Source organism: Dicentrarchus labrax, unplaced genomic scaffold (genome assembly GCF_905237075.1).
Source record: "Dicentrarchus labrax unplaced genomic scaffold, dlabrax2021, whole genome shotgun sequence".
Taxonomy (NCBI): domain Eukaryota; kingdom Metazoa; phylum Chordata; class Actinopteri; family Moronidae; genus Dicentrarchus; species Dicentrarchus labrax.
Genome location: NW_026136720.1, coordinates 11,353,636 through 11,372,019, shown reverse-complemented (window position 1 = coordinate 11,372,019; position 18,384 = coordinate 11,353,636). Strand labels below are relative to the sequence as shown.

The 18,384-nt window shown below is 39.1% G+C and overlaps 1 protein-coding gene across 2 annotated transcripts in view; it reads left to right on the top strand.

Annotated features, from left to right (window-relative positions):
* Positions 1-18,384, top strand: part of sema3ab (sema domain, immunoglobulin domain (Ig), short basic domain, secreted, (semaphorin) 3Ab) — a 42,648-nt gene that overhangs the window by 20,887 nt on the left and 3,377 nt on the right. For both annotated transcript variants that reach the window (XM_051382522.1, XM_051382521.1), the window contains 14 exons: positions 5,775-5,935; positions 6,382-6,444; positions 9,241-9,360; positions 10,333-10,423; positions 11,213-11,332; positions 12,256-12,398; positions 14,104-14,218; positions 14,336-14,405; positions 14,514-14,658; positions 14,766-14,985; positions 15,131-15,222; positions 15,335-15,376; positions 15,914-16,071; positions 17,324-17,391. In XM_051382522.1, the coding sequence (XP_051238482.1) occupies positions 5,775-5,935; positions 6,382-6,444; positions 9,241-9,360; positions 10,333-10,423; positions 11,213-11,332; positions 12,256-12,398; positions 14,104-14,218; positions 14,336-14,405; positions 14,514-14,658; positions 14,766-14,985; positions 15,131-15,222; positions 15,335-15,376; positions 15,914-16,071; positions 17,324-17,391 (1,608 nt within the window). The remainder of the gene's footprint in view (positions 1-5,774; positions 5,936-6,381; positions 6,445-9,240; positions 9,361-10,332; positions 10,424-11,212; positions 11,333-12,255; positions 12,399-14,103; positions 14,219-14,335; positions 14,406-14,513; positions 14,659-14,765; positions 14,986-15,130; positions 15,223-15,334; positions 15,377-15,913; positions 16,072-17,323; positions 17,392-18,384) is intronic.

Below are 18,384 nucleotides of genomic sequence, written 5' to 3'. Positions count from 1 at the left end.
AATTCTTCTTCTAGTAGTCATACATTCAGCTGTTTGTTTTTTTTGTGTTTGTGGATTGTCTTTGTGGTGTGGATTGACTTTTAATCAGAGTTGGAGAATGGAGAAGTTCTCTTAAAGACTTTTAATCCATAAGCACGTTAAGAATCTTTGGAGCGGAGTTGGGTTTCTCGTGGTGTGTACAGTATAAATTTTGAATGGCCCTTAATGGCCATGGGAAGGTATCCTACACATTAAATGTTTGGAGGCTTTCTCATGTTCTGAATAGTCTGTTCCCCTCCAACTGGAGACATGCGCAGGATTTGTTTTTTGCAGTGTCCAGGTTTTGTTTGAGTTGTTTCTCCAGAACTTATCACAGGCATCTTTGTAGTCATTTGACTTAGTCATCATCTGTACTGGCTGCAAATAAGATACACAGAAGAATAAATGTACTTATTCACTGATTACGTCTGCTTATATAATCTCCAGTGCCTATGGCTATTGGCTGACAAACAGGCATAGTGTCACGTAGGCCTGGGGAAGAAGCTTTTCCAATATTAAGACAAATAAAAGTATGACACATAACATCAGACAAAACAAAAAACTATTGTAACTTAATACTGATCTACTGATCTATATGACCAACATAAACAAACAAGACCATTAGATTGGCTATTTCTATTATACTTTTTAAATTAATTTTATTATATAGTTATTCTTAATGCCTGCCAACGGTCATATTAGGTTTCGATTTCCCTCACAAACAAGGTGGTAGAAACACTGCCAGAATCAACACAAAATAAAAAGTTCCTTGTAAGGGCTTTAAAGGAGAAATGTGTAAGTCCTGCCAACATGCTCCAAAAAAATTTCCCTTCCTCCCACCCTCGATGCGATGACACTGTTCCAGCTTGTTTTAAGTTTCACACATGTAATAATCCTTACAATGTAATAATGTCATTAATAGTAATGCCAAGTGGTTACAATACGACCACAAGATCATTTGTCACAAATAAGTATAAACAGGTTGTGCTGTGATTTGAGTGGATTAAATTGATCGAAACGATTACTACATTATGATGGAGATTTTTAAAAAGTCTGAATTTATACTTCATCAGATCTGTCTGCAGGACAGCCAGCAAACAATTTTTGAAATGCTTGTTTTCTGAACAGAGTCATCAATCAGGTCTTTGCTAACTTAATTCATAGTAAAGTACAACCAATAGTTGTAATCAGTAAAACACATATTATAATAATAGACACATATTTTCTGTATAAATATGAAGTAGTCTTGCCCACACACTGCTACAATAACAACAGTGGAGGACGGCACCTCCATGGTGCGCTGCTGTCGCAGACAGGTTGAGAAGCGAGAGTGAAGATAAATCCACTTTTTAATCCTAATAGTTTAAAAAATAAACTCCAAGCTCTCCTCCTGCCAGTAAACGGCTCCGGATCAGAGCAGAATCTGGCATGACTCCCATGGGCTGCTCCCAGGCTAGATCCCGGCTTCAGCAGCTGTCTGTTGGTGAGCAGCAGCTCTGCCCTCCGCTCAGTTCTCCACTCCATCGTTCTCAGGTTGAAGGGCAGACTGGACACCAAAGTGACTCACTATCACCTCTTGAGGAACTAGTGGTATTACGACACGGGCTGAACCTGGCTGGTTACCATGCTCATTTAAGTAGATATCTCTGCAGCACAATACATAGACGTATTTGACATAACTTCATAGCTGTTACAGCTTCACGTTCTGTTGATAATGTTGGTTCATTTTTAAAAGTTAACATTCATGACCTCAAATTCTGGCCATATCTTACACATAGCTCTTTGTCATATCTTGGGTATACCCTTTTTTTCATAATTAAGTCCATTATGTCAAACCAGGCAGATTTGCCGACGAACCTACAATATGTGAGAGAGGTTGAGAAGGTGTATTCTTGCAATTCTGCTTGACACTGAACAAATTACTTGACTGATGAAGCTTCATGGTGTTTTGCCTCAGGCATGGATGAATCAGTGACTGTATACACTGTACATGATGCAAAGATACGTTGTGTTTTGTCAATGTGCAATCATACACTTAGTCATGAGAACAATGAATATCAGTGAAGCAACTGAACCAGGGTCAAACATCAGTGTTCCCATGTACAGTGCGGCCACACGTGGGTTATTGTTAGGACGTGTTTCTGCTTTTTCTTAGGCAGCACTTAGATAACACTCCCTGTGCCCTCCAGTGGAGAAAGAGAAGAGAGAGAAAGACGGAGAGAATGTAGGCTAAAAGAGTTTATTTTTATCAGTCTCACATGGGACTGTTGATTCTTTGCATCCATTCCATCTGCCCCCTTATCTCTCTCTCTCTCTCTCTCTCTCTCTCTCTCTCTCTCTCTCTCTCTCTCTTTTGCTCTCACTTCCATTTTTCCCTCTTGTTCTTCTGCTCTCCCTGTCCTTCACTCACAAACTCATTGTTACAGAATATAGTAGTGGTGAGAGAGAGATAGGGTTTTTAATAGAAATAAAGGTATTTTTTTGTGTTTTGTTTTACTACAGTAAATGGGGGAGGAATAGGGCATGGAAGAGACAGAACATTTGCAGGATTCTTGACAAGCCTACTTCTCTTCAGTTATGGAATAAAAAATAAAATTTAATAAAATATGGCAGGGAACCAGCTGGCACCTGTTACAGATCACTCACTTGCCTATCCACCTGTCTTTATGTCTCTGTCATTCTGTCTGTCTCTTTGTTTGTCAGCGTGAGAGTGTCTGTGTCTCTTTCAATAGAACAAGGAATGCGTTGTGTAGCACAACAGTTTTATAACTTTAATTATTTGCAGTGTGTCAAAACTGCTTTGAAGAAAAACTTTTTTTAATTTGAAGTTTGCGGTTAAATGGGAGAACAAGTGTTTCTTTATCTATGCACAAGGTGGCAACCCATTGTATATTTAACTAGATGGGACACCAGTTCAGACATGTATATGCTACTACCTCTGGCGTGGCTTGGAAACATCCTGTTTCTTTCCAATAATATACATCACAGCATGCTCCATAAACACACACACACACACACACAGATCCACACACAATACCCATAGAGTATCTGTCTCTGGATGAATAGCTTTTAATAACTTAACAGTAGTCTCTGTTGAATGGTCTGTTGCCATGGACACTACTCCCATAGACCATCTTCACAAACCAGAGAGGTGTGTATGTGTATGGTGGGTGGATGTGGTGATGCTGTTCTTCATTCTCTCACATAGGGATGTGATTTGAGGAGAAGTGAAGTGCAGTCATCATGTCTGTGCAGTTTCCCTTCAGCTCCTTGACACCTTGCTGTTTATTTGTAACAATATGCATAACCATAAATATTTTCTAGTTCTATGGAGCAAAATTAAAAATATTATTTGTGATGGATGACTTGTCTCTGTCTTAATCTTTCTCTCCCACACAGAAATGCAGCCTTGATGCAGGTGAAAAAGGGTCAGAGGTAGCAGGCGGGTGTTATTGTGCTGTCAGTGAAGGGCTTACAGTGGATCCACTAATGATTGATCACCAAGGCTACAGAGGAACATGAATCTGGGACACAGCTTTGGACTGGGCAAAGCATTACTTTTACTGAAACTTTTTATGACCTTGAGCTTCTTTCCATTCTTAAGATAGTGGCTGTGTTATGTGCAGCCCAATAATCCCATTTTACAATTACTAAAATTACAAGATAATTTACCCAATTAGATACAGATAGAGTAATCTACTGTACCTTGTCCCACATGAAGCAAAACCTTGTATTACATAACACATGACACACAAAGACATACAAGTTTCTGTAAAAAGCAGGAAGCATTTATTGAACCATAATTGTGTAAAGTATTCAGAAAACAGCATTGGCTTGAATTGCTACATCTTTACCAGCTTTTAAGTTTGGAACTAGCACTATTTATTCATCATTCACAGACCGAATCTGTTCTTTAAGGCCTGACGAATACTTTCAAATTCTCATGAACTTATTCAGTCAGGGTTAGATGTCAACTTCTCAGTAGACTTTGAAGTGGGGAGTCAGAGAGCCTGAGGGCTGGGTCACACAACGCTGTGAGTTTATATTTGGGAGACTGTCTAAATCCCTCCCCATCAGTGCTGAGGCACAGGAAACCAACTAAATCACCAAGACAATAACAATAAAGACTGGGTGTCAACCCATTGTATATTACCATCCTGTGTGTACAATACTGAATGACGGATTCACATGTGTGAACTTGCATGTATGTGAAAAAAAGGTTTGTATTTGACTGAACCAAAATGTTACATGAAGATGAGGAAGTAACAGGAGCCAAGAGGTTCTCTATTGTCTCCTTATTTATCTCATAACCCTTTCTTTTAGTTCCTGTTATTGGCTATTTGTTACCAGCATACTGGCTCCATAAGGAATATACTCGGAAACCCATTATTTAAAACAACACAATTACAAAATATTGATTTAATTTTCATTTAGGTGATAATAATAATTTCAACACAATAATTATTTCCATAATAATATGTATTTTATTTATTCTTAGTCACCCAATTAAGCTTTTAGTTGGAAAACTTTCATGACCGATGTTTTAACCTTATTATCAAAACGTTAGCATTTATGAATGAGCAAAATATGTCAATTTTCTTTTCTTTTATACCAGCTTTGCTCCAGCTTGTGTCTTGTCATTCTCTTGGATTCCGACACACTTCAGAGAGGGGGCATCCTCCTTGCTAAAACATTCATGAATGTTTTTGTTATTTACTCCCCGAGAAAGATTAAGAGAGAAAGAAAGAAAAAGAGCACCAAAGGAACCAGTTTTCCTCTGTTCCATAACTCTCCACCCTTTTGTGTGGGTGGTCAGTGGGAGGGGGTCATAGTGTGGTTAGACTTTGCGGGTGAGAACAAAATGTGAGAAGGACAAAGCATGAATGTGAGTGTGTATGCACGTGTTACACAAAAGGTGTTATAATGCCATAGCCATAATGCCACCTTTAGAGGTCATTACGGTAATGAGATCCTCAATGTCTGTTTGTGACAAATTGGGCTTTCTGCTGTGAAAGCAAATGTCGCTTCTTTGACAGACTTGGCAGGCCATTGCATTACACTGCAAAACGTGAGCTGTAGCCCATAGTAACGGGTCCTAATAGCTGATGTGGTTTAGCTTAATCCTGCAGTTAGGACTATGAAATATTAGCAGAGTCATATGACATTACATATTCCTCACAGTTTTCCACTGTAAGTGCACTAAGTTCTGCTTGGCTGCTCTGGTCAAGGTCACTTCCCCATGCAGACAGTTTGGTCATTGGCTCCCAGTACTGGCATTACTTGCCCAATCCAATTTGGCTTGGCAGTGGTTTTCACTATCTGTCAGCTGCCTTGCTTGGCCAAGCTTTATAATTTTTAGTGCTGATTTCTAAAATGAATTGAAGCTTTACAACAACAGTACAACATAGAAGGCTTTGACAAACAGAAGAAGCAGACCACTCTATTAGGGATATAGCCAAAACAACCTTATGATCCTCAAGCTGTCAGTGTATGTGGCACATTAAACTGAGCAGACAGACTAGTGAATGGAGAGGTGAATCAATGGTCGCAGAAATTAGGTGGTTGGAAATGTTTAAAGCTTTCTAAGGTTGTGTCTTTAAATAGCCCCTGGAAATTTAATAGAATAACTGAAAGAAATATTAACCTGATGGGTTTTTCTTTGGCTTTCATGCTGCCCACAGTTACAGTGATTTTCACAAAGTGATATCATATCATATTATGCTGATCATCGCTTTCCTTTCCATTTTTCTCTGCAGACATGTTGGAGTCTAACAACCTTGTGACATTTGAAGGTCTGGCCAACAGTTCGGCTTACCACACCTTCCTGTTGGATGAGGAGAAAGGAAGACTCGTGGTGGGAGCCAAGGACCACATCTTCTCTTTTAACCTCCTCAATGTCAGCAGAGACTACGCACAGGTAAAACCAATGTCTGATTTTCAGTCAGTCTGTCTGGTGGTTTCATACATTTATCCATTTATCCTGACTGTATGCCAGTTTGTGTTTCTGGCTGATTTAATATCAGTATTTCTGTGTGCATCTCCATCCAGAGTGCCAGTCAGGGGCTCAGGTATCTCAGGACTTTCTTTTCTGTTTCGACAGAAAAGTGCCTCGTGAATATTTTAGACCAGGGCTGTCGCACACGATCACACGCTGTGCCAGGCATGTTAGCTGCTCTCTGCACACCTGGATGAATAATGCAGTAAACTGAAACAAAGTGGATAACAAATCGCATTGTGACCCCTTCAACCCTCACATATAAACATACATGCACAGCTGTAGCTGTATTGATTCATTATGTAAAATTGATTCTTGGAGGGGGTAATTCTTTTCTAACATGTGCAGGAACTGTGTTTGTGTTGCAGATCCCTTGGCCAGCTTCTCCCACCAGAAGAGATGAATGCAAGTGGGCAGGAAAAGATCTCTCGGTAAGAGCTAAAACCAACCATCCTGCAAGTGGGTGTCAGCATTTTGCCCCTCAACTCCCACAGATGTTTTGAAAATGTCTTTGTTCTTTTGTTCTATGAAAGATGTGCAACTCTGCAGGTCTTAAAGTAAACCTAACCTTATGTAGTTGCACTGGGATTACATGGAATGTGTGCTCCATATATATGCCATTTTAATCATAGGCTAGATTTTTCTTTTTATCTTTCAGCTTGTTTATAGCAGTGTGTTGACATATACAATCTGTCATATGGACAGCACACTGCCTAGCTTACCATAGGTCTCATCATAATCTCATGGCCAAGATTGAGACCATCATTTGACCTTAATCACTTATCCAGCCTCTGGGCACTCCACTTAACAGAGTGAGTCCTGAGAAATCACTGTGATTCTGCCAGACCTACTGGTATAACAATGCTGCATGAATAATAAGTGCTGTCATCTATTCAGGGATCATAGGCATTAGTGAACCCATGTTATTAAACTGTCATTTTCCATGTTTCCCCTTGTGCTCTTAAATTTCTGTGTGTTAATATATCCAACTCTTTTCAGGTTATTTTCAGACTAAGGGAGCACATCAAAACTGGACGTGGCCTTGATTGGCTTGCTATCAAACTGATTCATTCAGGCATTTAAATTAGATGAATTGGTGTCACCCAATAATTATTGTGGCTTGCATACCTATTAGGACGTCAGTCTTCAAAGTCATTCATTTTAAGTAATAAAATTAAAGCTTTAATTACTTACTATATTAAAAAAAATGACATAATGAAGAGCGTTATTTTGATATAGTATACATATAATATGTTTGAGAGCAAACACAATACCTAATCATCTGGGTTTTCTAAAACTGTACAATGTATTTTACAATGTAAATTCGATGAGCTTTATTTAACACTGGATCTGAAACTGTTTTTGTGACATTAAGATTCAGAGCTTTTTCAGACTCCTTACCTCACTCAACTCTTGCATGACAAGCCAAGCATCACATCTTTCTGTATCTGGCCAAGTGCAGTTTTAGAGCAGCTTGTGTGGTGTGGTGAAACTCTCTGTAAACACACTGAGAGGTTGTCTCTGCTCCCTGCGAGCTCTGTTATGATTTCTATCTTCAATATAGCCTAAGGCAATAGGCTGGAATGTAAAATCATGGCAATGCTGTTTGTGCCTCAGTTCACTGCCAGGGCATTGGCCAGAACAAATAAAACTCCACTGCCTTCCTACCCTTCTCTATGGCTGATTTGAAGCACCATGAAGTCCTTTGTGTGTTTTCTGTAAACATTGTGGCAAGGATGAATAAGGTGACCTGAGGGGTGGTCTTTCTGTTAAAGAGTTGGAGGAGAGTGAGAATTAAAAGAGACATGGAGAGTGAGCCTGTTGATGCTCCCTGATATACTGTAAGCAAACACTTCTGGAGCTGAAGCCGAGCAGAAAGAAAGGGATAGATGGGTCTGAAAGGTGTGACTGCACACCTACAAGAGAAAAAGGAAAGCTGAAGCTATTACATAGCTTCAAAATGTGCACAAAGTCAATGACAAATATGAAAATCCCTAATCAAATTGTTGACCAAGTGTGGAAAAAAGAAAAGGTTAAAGTGATCTGCATACTGTGATGATGCTGTAATTATGTTATTATTATAATTATTATAATACAAACCCACTAATGAAAGATAATGTAAGGTATCACACTGATGATGCAGATCTTGTCTGCATCATCATGCTAAATAGTCAGAGGTATGACAGGTACTGCAATGCAAAGAGATCATGCCGATACTTACGCGCATTAAAGATAAACCCACCCACTCAGGCCCTATAAATCCAAGGAAAGACAGCTGCTTAAGTGACAACAAATGCTTACACAAACAGAGGCTGTTGTCTGCCAATGACCTAGTAAAGCCAGATGAACTTAGTCATGCATAATTTGTGGCTCTATTCTCTTTTTTCTTTTTCTTTTTTTTCCTTTCTTGAATATGTGATGACACATACAGTTTTATATGAGGTCAGGTCTGCTCATGCACGTGCTGCCAGAGCACGAGGAAATATCCCATATGGCAGTGGAGCAATGCACAGAACACATACAGATGCCACCAACACACACACACACACACACACACGCACACACAAATGATTAAATAAAATACATTGGCAACATTACAAGCATAACCAAGTCATTAGCTTTAATGTCACTTCCAGAAAAAATACTTAAATATAAGTTCTGATTTAAATAATTGAAAAATAAATACAGAAGAGTCTGGTAGAATGCATAATCAAGAACATCACATAGTTTACATAGAAATTACATAGTTTATGTGCATACAATCTCTGAAGCGGGCAGTAAAAGATGTCACTGAGTTCAGAGAGTAAGACTGTCAGGGTGGGGATGGGGTGGGGAGAACTGTATAGGATGTGAAAAAAGTACAGAGTCATGGGTTATAATGCTTAGTCTGGTCATAATGTTATTTTCACAAGTATTACTCAGCACTGTGCTGGGGTTCATAGGCCTCTAGGGAATTATAGTAGATTATGGCTTTGCTCTCTGTTGTCATCACAGATCTCGCCCTATTTAAGTATTGGATTTTCTTCTGTGACCTGTGCTCTTAGTGAGTACTGCTATGTTATCCCGCAGTTTCACCCCTTTTTTCTTACTGACCCAAATGTCTGAGTTGCTATCAGTTGAAGACTGTAAAAATTGTGGCTTTAAAATATTTTTTTAAGAATTGACGTTTTCTGTCAAAGGTCAGTTGTTGACCCTGCTTCATCTGTTCTCTGTCTCTGGTCCATCAGAGGGAGTGCTCAAATTTCATCAAGGTGTTGCAGCCGTTCAACCAGACCCATCTATATGTGTGTGGGACAGGAGCCTTCCACCCTGTGTGTTCCTACCTGGAGGTGGGCAAGAAACCAGAGGTACAGGCACACATTACATTTTCTTTTACTGCCTCAACTTGTTGTCAAACACAATAATGCATGTTTGCGTTAATATATAAGTGTAAGTTTCATATTACAGTGAAGTTTAAGTATTGGAGTTGTGACTATTTCTCATTGGGTGTGAGTGCATTCTCTTCCTAATTAATGATTTGCTAAGTACATAAAAATGGTTTAATTCCGCAAAATGAGGTGGAAAATTAAACACAGGGTTTCATAGTCGGGGCGATTTCCAATTCATCACTCTAATATGTATCTGCTATATGTGTATGTGTGTTCATTTGAGTATGAGCAAAGGAAATTGCTCTCTTCTCCTCCAAATGTCACTGAGTCAGACTTATAAATGTGTGTTTCCTACTCATTAGACAGCTATTTACAGACAATTAGAGGCAGGAAATTTCCCTGGGAAAAGCTGTCTACTGCATATAGATCATAACCGAGAAATGAAATTCATCTGATGGTTTTCCTATGAGTGTCTAGGTCACCATGTCATAGAGAGTGATGAGATTTATTGTTTTCATTTTCAGTCCTTTCAGTCTATGATGGCACGGACATGGTTTTCTACTTTAAACCACATTGTATGGCAATGTCACAAAAAGTATTCTTTATCTCCGTATTACATTAACTATGTGAGGTATAAACGTGCATATTTAGTTAAAATACTAATTTAATTTGTTGATGATGTTGAAGATGTTGCTTTACATTTTTATGTGATTCATAATGAAACATATGGAAACCCCATTCTTCGTACGAAATTTTAAATAAAGTTTGCAGGTGGCAAAACCTATACTACAGTTTTCTCCCAGCATCTATGTCATGATGTGCTGACAGCAAAATGGGTTATCTAGAGAGAATTCCACTCATACTGAAGCAACTAGAGAGAGAGCACTGAAGAAAATTTAGCATTTGAATGTTCACTGCAACTCTTGTGACGTTCCGTCTCTTAATGTCCAGGACAGTGTGTTCAGACTGGAGCCTCACATAGAAAACGGCAGAGGGAAGAGTCCTTATGATCCCAAGTTGCACACTGCCTCCATGCTAATTGGTGAGTATTAAACTGGAAACACTGTTCTGCTTGTTAAAGCAAAGTCATATAAAAAACATGGGAGTCCTGAAAGCACCTTCTGCCTTGCTCTTTCATTTCAGCAGATATATAGGGTGTAAAATAAATGTGAATAACAGAACAGGGCATTCCTGTCATTTATTACAAGCGGATCTGCTCTGTAGTTTGTATTTACACACTGGGAACCCCTCATTGGCAGGACTATAAACTCTATTTCAATCTGAATTAACCTCCTTTAAGTGCTGGGTATACAAGGCAGATGACACTTTAGTTTTCTTTGCACTGAATTCACATATTTGGCAGATAAAACAGAGCTATGCAAGCATGTATTTCCTTTCTAACCCCAATTATTGCCAGTCACATTGTGTTATATCACACCGTTTAACATAGCAGATGGCCATTTTCCAGCCCATCACCCCTCATCTCTTCTCCCCTTTCTTTCTCCCCTCTCACCAGCATTATTATGTACTCCCCCTGTCTCACACCTCGGCCTGTCCCTCCTCATCTGTCCCTCCATTCGTTCATCCTTCCTTTGCCTCCCCTCTCAGCCCTGCCTACTGTGTTAATGTCAATTTCACACTCCTGATGTTCATCACGTCCATCACGGTCTGTGTTCTCTCAGGACACCAACTCTACCTGTACTGCTAAGCCCCTGAACAATTCCTCAGACTTTCGCAGACCTTCCACCTGCATCACTGGGGAGAAATCACCTCTGACTGTTTTCTCATCCAGTGTTACAGCACTAACACACTTAATTATTTTTACTCTCAGATGGGGAACTATATGCTGGGACATCAGCTGACTTCATGGGACGGGACTTTGCCATCTTTCGCACTCTCGGCAAGCATCACCCAATCAGGACGGAACAACATGACTCCCGGTGGCTAAATGGTAAGAGAGAAGAGAAAAATCACTGGCCAACTATTTGATGATATTCATGATTAGTTTAAAAATGCAAAACTTGTTGGGATTGATTTAGCAAGCTATGTCCTTTTTACCAATTAAAGAACATTTTCATTGGTGGTAGGTGATGTCATGTCTGATGTTGCTGTCCTGACAGACTGTATCAGTACTGTTCTTGCCCTTACCTTATTTTCCATCTATATGCTACCATCATGCATTTAAATTAGTAGCATTATTATAGCTTTCCACTTTTATGCAGATGACACTCAACTGTACTTGTCTGTCAAACACAATGATCTCAGAAAAAAACTAACCTAAAGGACTGACTGTATTCTATGGACTCTGACTATGAGAGACACTTCCAAATCTTTTCTCGAATTAAATGAAGATAAAACAAAAGTCCTTATTATTGGCACTCAAACAAGCAGTCTCTTTAAGACTTTACTCTTCTATACCAGAAGAAGAATTTAGGTGCCACATTTTAATCTTGTCTTGATTTTTCTGTTCAAGAAACATATTCTGTTTATTGAAAAAACTGAAAAAGGAATCCATGCTTTATGTCTTCCCAACTATGTTATTGCAATTCATTTATATTCCTGCGTTAGATTCTTTCCATAGGCTGCCAACAGAGTTTAGAATTCAATGTAAAACTTTTTTTTATTACCTATTAAGATCTAAATGTACATGAATAGGGATTTTTGTAACTGTAGGTTGGCTAACTGGATGTGTCTACTGGATGTTCTTAGCACTTAAAATGCAGTAATTGCTATGCTGCCTGTTTAAAAATTTTATAGATGCTTTTATTGTGAAGCACTTCATAATCTTTTTTTGAAAATTAATTAACACTTTTAGATAAAACACAATTACTTACTTGATTTTATTTTAAATGTGTGTGACTCTCTGTGTTGCAGATCCCAGGTTTGTGGGCGTTCATCTGATTCCAGAGAGCGACAACCCAGAGGATGACAAAATCTACTTGTTCTTCAAAGAGAACGCTATGGATGGAGAGCATGCTGGGAAGGCCACACATGCTCGCATTGGACAGCTCTGCAAAGTACGCATACACACATTAACACAAAGCCACATATCCTCACACAAGCTGGCTCTTGCAAAGGAAAATTTAGACACACACAAAAGGGGAGAGACAAAGACACACTCACTCTTACACAGACATTATGTGAAATAGCTTCTCTATCTGGAAAAACACTTGACGGGTGTCTGAGTGGCTTTCATAATGGCAGGTTTCAGGGGCTGTTATCTGTGATTATTTTTAGCCTGGAGAAGAGTGGGCTTTGTTGTGTGCGGTACAATCGCCCCCTGAAGACAGAAACCTGAGAGAAATGTTAAATGTCACCAGAACCTGAGATGCAAAGATGCTGTCAATGGCAGCACTGTTATCCTAATGCCAGGCATTGGCACTGATTGGGACTTCTACACCCTCCATCTGCAGGGGATGGTTATGTTAAACCGCTGGCCTTGTATCAGCTTTCACGTTCCAAATCCTATTCTTATTCATTAAGCAGGAATCCACTAAGCTGACGGCAGATCAGTGAGTGATGTCCAGCCTCGGCCTCCTATTTAGCTGCATATCGTGTCTCTGTCATAACAGCCTGATTACCCAGAATGTCAGGAATCTACTACTCTCAGTACAAGACAAGCCATCCATTATGCGGGACGTGTTATTAATTTGGCCCTATGCATATTTGGACACATTCTAATTTATTGTCATAAATCAACACCAAGTGGGATACGTTTACGAGCCAGCACATTGTGCCTCTGTGTTTGTCTGCTATGTTCTGGAAAACAAACACTATACTGTGAGACAGACAGACACATACTGTTAGAGTATGTACTGACACACACAGGCTACTTTAGAGGCAGTTTTCTGGAATGAAGGAGTTGCAATCTGCAACTACATGGATAGATGCCACTAAATCCGACACACTGGACCTTTAAAGAGGCAAATATTGATCAATCAATTGATGTTCAATTAAAAGATAGAATTCCGTTTAATGTCTTTTAAATAAGCTTTCAGGACTATATCTTATACACTGAGCTGTTAGTGTGTAATGTGCACATGTTCCTTCTGTACATTTATTGTATTGTCATATGACCAGCAATTTATCATATAGATTGTGCATTATCATAGAGATCTCATGAGCTGTCCCAGTAAAGAGTCTTAAAAGCTATCTTTGGCTTTAAGGAAGATGTTTGCTTACATAACTTTTAATCTTAAGTTTCCTTGGTAAGCCCTGTATTACCAGTTCTCCACAATCACTAAAGGGATATTGTCCTTTGACTTTGAAGGGCTTTCTCTCTTCTTTCCAAACTGTTTTGTAAAATGAATGACACGATTGTGTCTACAGTATGCTTTAAAAGGCATGAGAGGGGGGAAATGACAGCATCAGTGGAATAGGGTTGGGAATTCTCATGCTCTATATGCAACTAGCAAGAAAACGCCTTACCCTATTCAACCAAAGGGTTATGAGGCAATCTATTCTAAGCTCAGCAAAGAATGTGAAATTAGGCAATGAAAGTCCTCCATTAACATTATATATCAAATGCATTTTTTCCCATTTTACAAGAGATGTATCTGCATACAAATACAGGAACTTAAAGAGTTTAAAGTTAATATATAATTATATGCTTAAAAATTTAAAGTAACTGCGGAAAATAAAGTAGTAATTGTCTCAATATTTCTGTAATTTCCAAATAAATGAACTTTCCAGCTGAATGTCTACATGTGATTTGTCCAACAGAATGACCTGGGAGGTCACAGGAGTCTGGTGAATAAGTGGACCACCTTCTTGAAGGCACGACTTATTTGCTCCGTGCCTGGCAGTAATGGAATAGACACTCACTTTGATGAACTACGTGAGTGATTGCTCCCATAACTTAAAACGTGTTTCATGCATTATTTCCTGAAGACTAAATGCTATCTTTAATGTGGAGAATATGCTTGTAATATATAGTCTCCCCTTTGGCTTTCAGAGGATGTTTTTCTCATGAGCACAAAGGACCCTAAGAGTCCAATCATCTATGCAGTATTTACCACTTCCAGGTACTGTAGATGACATTGAAATAGTCGCATAATCACTGATTGCATAACCCATAATTTCAACAAGAACTTGACTTTTCCTTTTCTGATTTATTTCGTTTTGCCCATTAGCAACATCTTCAAGGGTTCAGCTGTGTGTATGTACAGCATGACAGACATCAGGAGAGTCTTCCTGGGTCCTTACGCTCATAGAGATGGACCCAATTACCAGTGGGTGCCTTTCCAGGGACGTGTTCCCTACCCACGTCCTGGGACAGTGAGTACACTATGCTCTTAACTGAGATGTCAGTGTGCTGGAAAGTTAATTCACCTTTATGTCCTGTAGTGTAATTGTTATGATGATTAACTTTTTTTTCTCCACAGTGCCCAAGCAAGACATTTGGTGGATTTGATACTACGAAGGACCTTCCTGATGAAGTCGTAACGTTTGCCAGAAGCCACCCAGCCATGTTCAACCCTGTCTACCCCATCAACAATCGACCAATAATAGTCAAAACAGATGTGGACTACCAGTTCACCCAGATAGTGGTGGATAAAGTAGAAGCAGAAGATGGCCAGTATGACGTCATGTTCATAGGCACAGGTATACAGTTTTATACATTTGCATATACTGTATACTGTTAACTGGAACATTGTCACAGTAAATTGACCAGTCTATTGGCTGATTAAAATAGATAGATAACATATATTATGATTAACTCAATGCATATGTTTCCATTGTTTGCTAGACATGGGGACGATACTGAAAGTGGTATCCATCCCCAGAGGTTCCTGGCATGACCTAGAGGAGGTCCTATTGGAAGAAATGACTGTATTCAGAGTATGTTATTATCTTATCACCTGTATTACATCTCCTGGTTAAATGATGACTGTAGAATCAGCCCATGTTGTCAAATCAATCTGTTTTATTGTCATTTTGTTATTTCTTACAGGAGCCAACAGCCATTACAGCAATGGAGCTTTCAACTAAACAGGTATTGATTGTAGTTCTTACTGCATGTAAAATGAAACTACATGTAGCAGAAAAAAAACACTGTAGTCAACGTGGAGATATATTGAAAAGTGTTGGAATAGCTATTCTTTTATCTATTCTCTTATATGAAAAAACTTGTCTCTTAGAGAGTGAAAGCTTTTCCACGTAGGTGACACACCTTGCAGCACAGCTGAAATACAGAACAAAGACATACTTGTCTGGATATTTTAAACACTTTGAGATGAATCATTTTATCTCACAAAGATCTCAATTGTTGGCTTTTCAACAGCAGTTAGCTCATTAACTTAAATGGCAGGGAGAGACAAAACATGTCAGCTAATTGACAGGTAGGAGGGTGCTGAGCACCTGTAGTAAGATGGTCTGTCCACATTCCACAATTGTTGCTTCACTGACAAACATAAGCTGAGCCTACTGAGCTACAGTAGGGGTAAAACTCACAGCACATCCAGACCTAAAACCTAAATTGTAGATCCTAAGACATACAGTTTTTGAGTCTTTCTCTCTTTTATCTGCACAGCAACAACTGTACCTGGGTTCAGACATTGGTGTGTCCCAGATGCCTTTGCATCGGTGTGAGGTTTATGGGAAGGCCTGCGCTGAATGCTGTCTGGCAAGGGACCCTTACTGTGCATGGGATGGCACCGAGTGCTCCAGATACTTTCCCATGGCTAAGAGGTACTGAATACATACTCCACATTCACACTTGTCACATCAATATCTTGCCTTTGTGTTTTAAAAGCTGCTCAACACCTTGTGCACAGCAACTAATCAGCGCTTCAAAATATTGAGCAGGTATTTCTGTTATTTTTAAGTATACACAGACTTTGGTGCATGTGATAAATCCACATATTCTTGAACTGAACACAGATGTGCTTTCATATGAAAAGAACAACCTCAACAGAGAAGTGTATTGTGTTTTTTATAAACAACCTGCTTTGGATTTAAACATGCCAAATATACAACACATGTATGAATCATGCTTGTTTAAGAATGACTTTTGTTGTGTTTACATACTGACTATATTTTTCAGAGGTAAAACCAGATTATACAGAAGTGTTTTCACATACAGATTGAGGACATATGCAGTCAGGCTGCGATTCACGGGCTGGAGCTAGGGCACACTTATAGTGCAGGCTTTGTATATTTGCCAAAAACCCCTAAAGGTATAGGGGTTGTGTTTCTAAAGCTAGAAATATAACCTGCCTCATGTGTTTACTGTAAATGAGAACCAATGTCACTGATGTCTGGAGGCTGTCTGGCAAACCAGGGGTGAGGTGGGTGTTAGAGGTTTGGTGGGAGTGTGGTTGTAGTAGTGGACTGATCTGTGTGTGTTCATGTATGTGCATACTTGTGTGTGCTCGGTGTGCAGCCTCCCACTCATAGTTCCATGGGGCTTATTGATTTGAATGCTAGCTGCAGAGTATCTTGTTCTCACAGTTTGTTGAACTCCAGAGTCCTAGATTCAAAGAAAGGACAGCCAGAGAAAATTCTTACCAAACACCTAATGTGGGTTTAGAACAATGGAAAGCAGAGTAGGATAAGTCCACAGTTTGCTTTGGTGGCTTTAGAGTTTCTTCAATTATTGTTTACAGAAAAAAAATCCTGAAGGTTATGATTGAAACTGTACTTGAAACTCCATCTCTTTTGCATCTGCAACCAGAGAGTTGACAGGCTGAAATGATTGATTAGGTTTGAATTCCTCTGTCTTACACACCCTATAATTAAAGCTTTTCTGTGATGGTCTGGGCTGCTTGCTGTTAGTTTATCTATTTGTGTTGGCGTCCACTATTGCTGCACATCCAAACCACTTTCAAATACACACACACACTCTCTCTCTACACACCTATTCTCTCTCTCACACTCACAGCTATACAAAGAAACCTGTGTCTGCTGGCTCATAAAGGTGTTTATATTTGTGTACCTGCAGGAGAACAAGGCGACAAGATATCAGGAATGGAGATCCACTCACACAGTGCTCAGATCTGCAACACCATGGTATATAAATTAAACAAATGCAATTTACAAACTGTGTTATCAAGGCAATGTGCAATAAAACTGTTTTATGTTCGTATTACATTATTACTCTGATTAATAACATATATAATTTTGAATTTTGAAATGATGTGCTGAAGTTTGAAAAATTGACCCAAAAACTGCTGCTTGCCTTTCCTGAAGTGATCAGAACATTACAAATCCAGTTGAATATGTGTGGAGTTGTGTCTTCGTGTTTTATGTGTGGTGTGAAGATTACTGTCGGTCGCTTATAATTAACATGGTCAGGATTCTTCCAAGTCTCCTCTCTGTCGCTAAGTCCTCCACTCTACTGCCCTGTTAGTGGTCTTGGTCCAAAAACAGGAATCATACTGCTGTCTCGTTCTCTTGATTTTACATTCCTTTCATTTAAGTGAAAAAAAAAACTAAAACAAAATAAGAAATAAAAAAAATCAAAATTGATCAAAATTTGCTGATTTGAGGAGGAACTAGTACTGTTACTAACCTGTTGCTTACTTCTGATTGTATATTTTAGCCAAAGATCTCAGATGCCAGACACAACACTCTATAAAGTGTTTTTAGAAAATGGGGAGGGAATGACAATATTCTTTAGCAGGATTTACTGGAGTCTGAATTGTTACATTTACAATAGGTTATAGGAGATCAGTCAGAAGAACACTGACCTTACAGCGCAAAAGCTCTCTGACTGAGTATCATTGCACATAGTTGACTAAATAAAACCCAGATTTTAGTTACGGCCCATTTCCTCCAGTGACTGCCTCTAGGGTGGGAGCTGCCTATTCTGCAGATGATTGAGTGTGATAAGAGAAGAGACAGGATAATGTGACATAATAATGTAAAATGCAGTCATTGAAAAAACTAAAACCAGGCCCCTAACACAGGCAGTGCTCAGAGAACAAAGTTTTTTACATCTCGGAGAAGCAGAAAAGCAGAGTGTTTTATGCAGAAAATTACAAAAAATCACAAAAGTTGTGC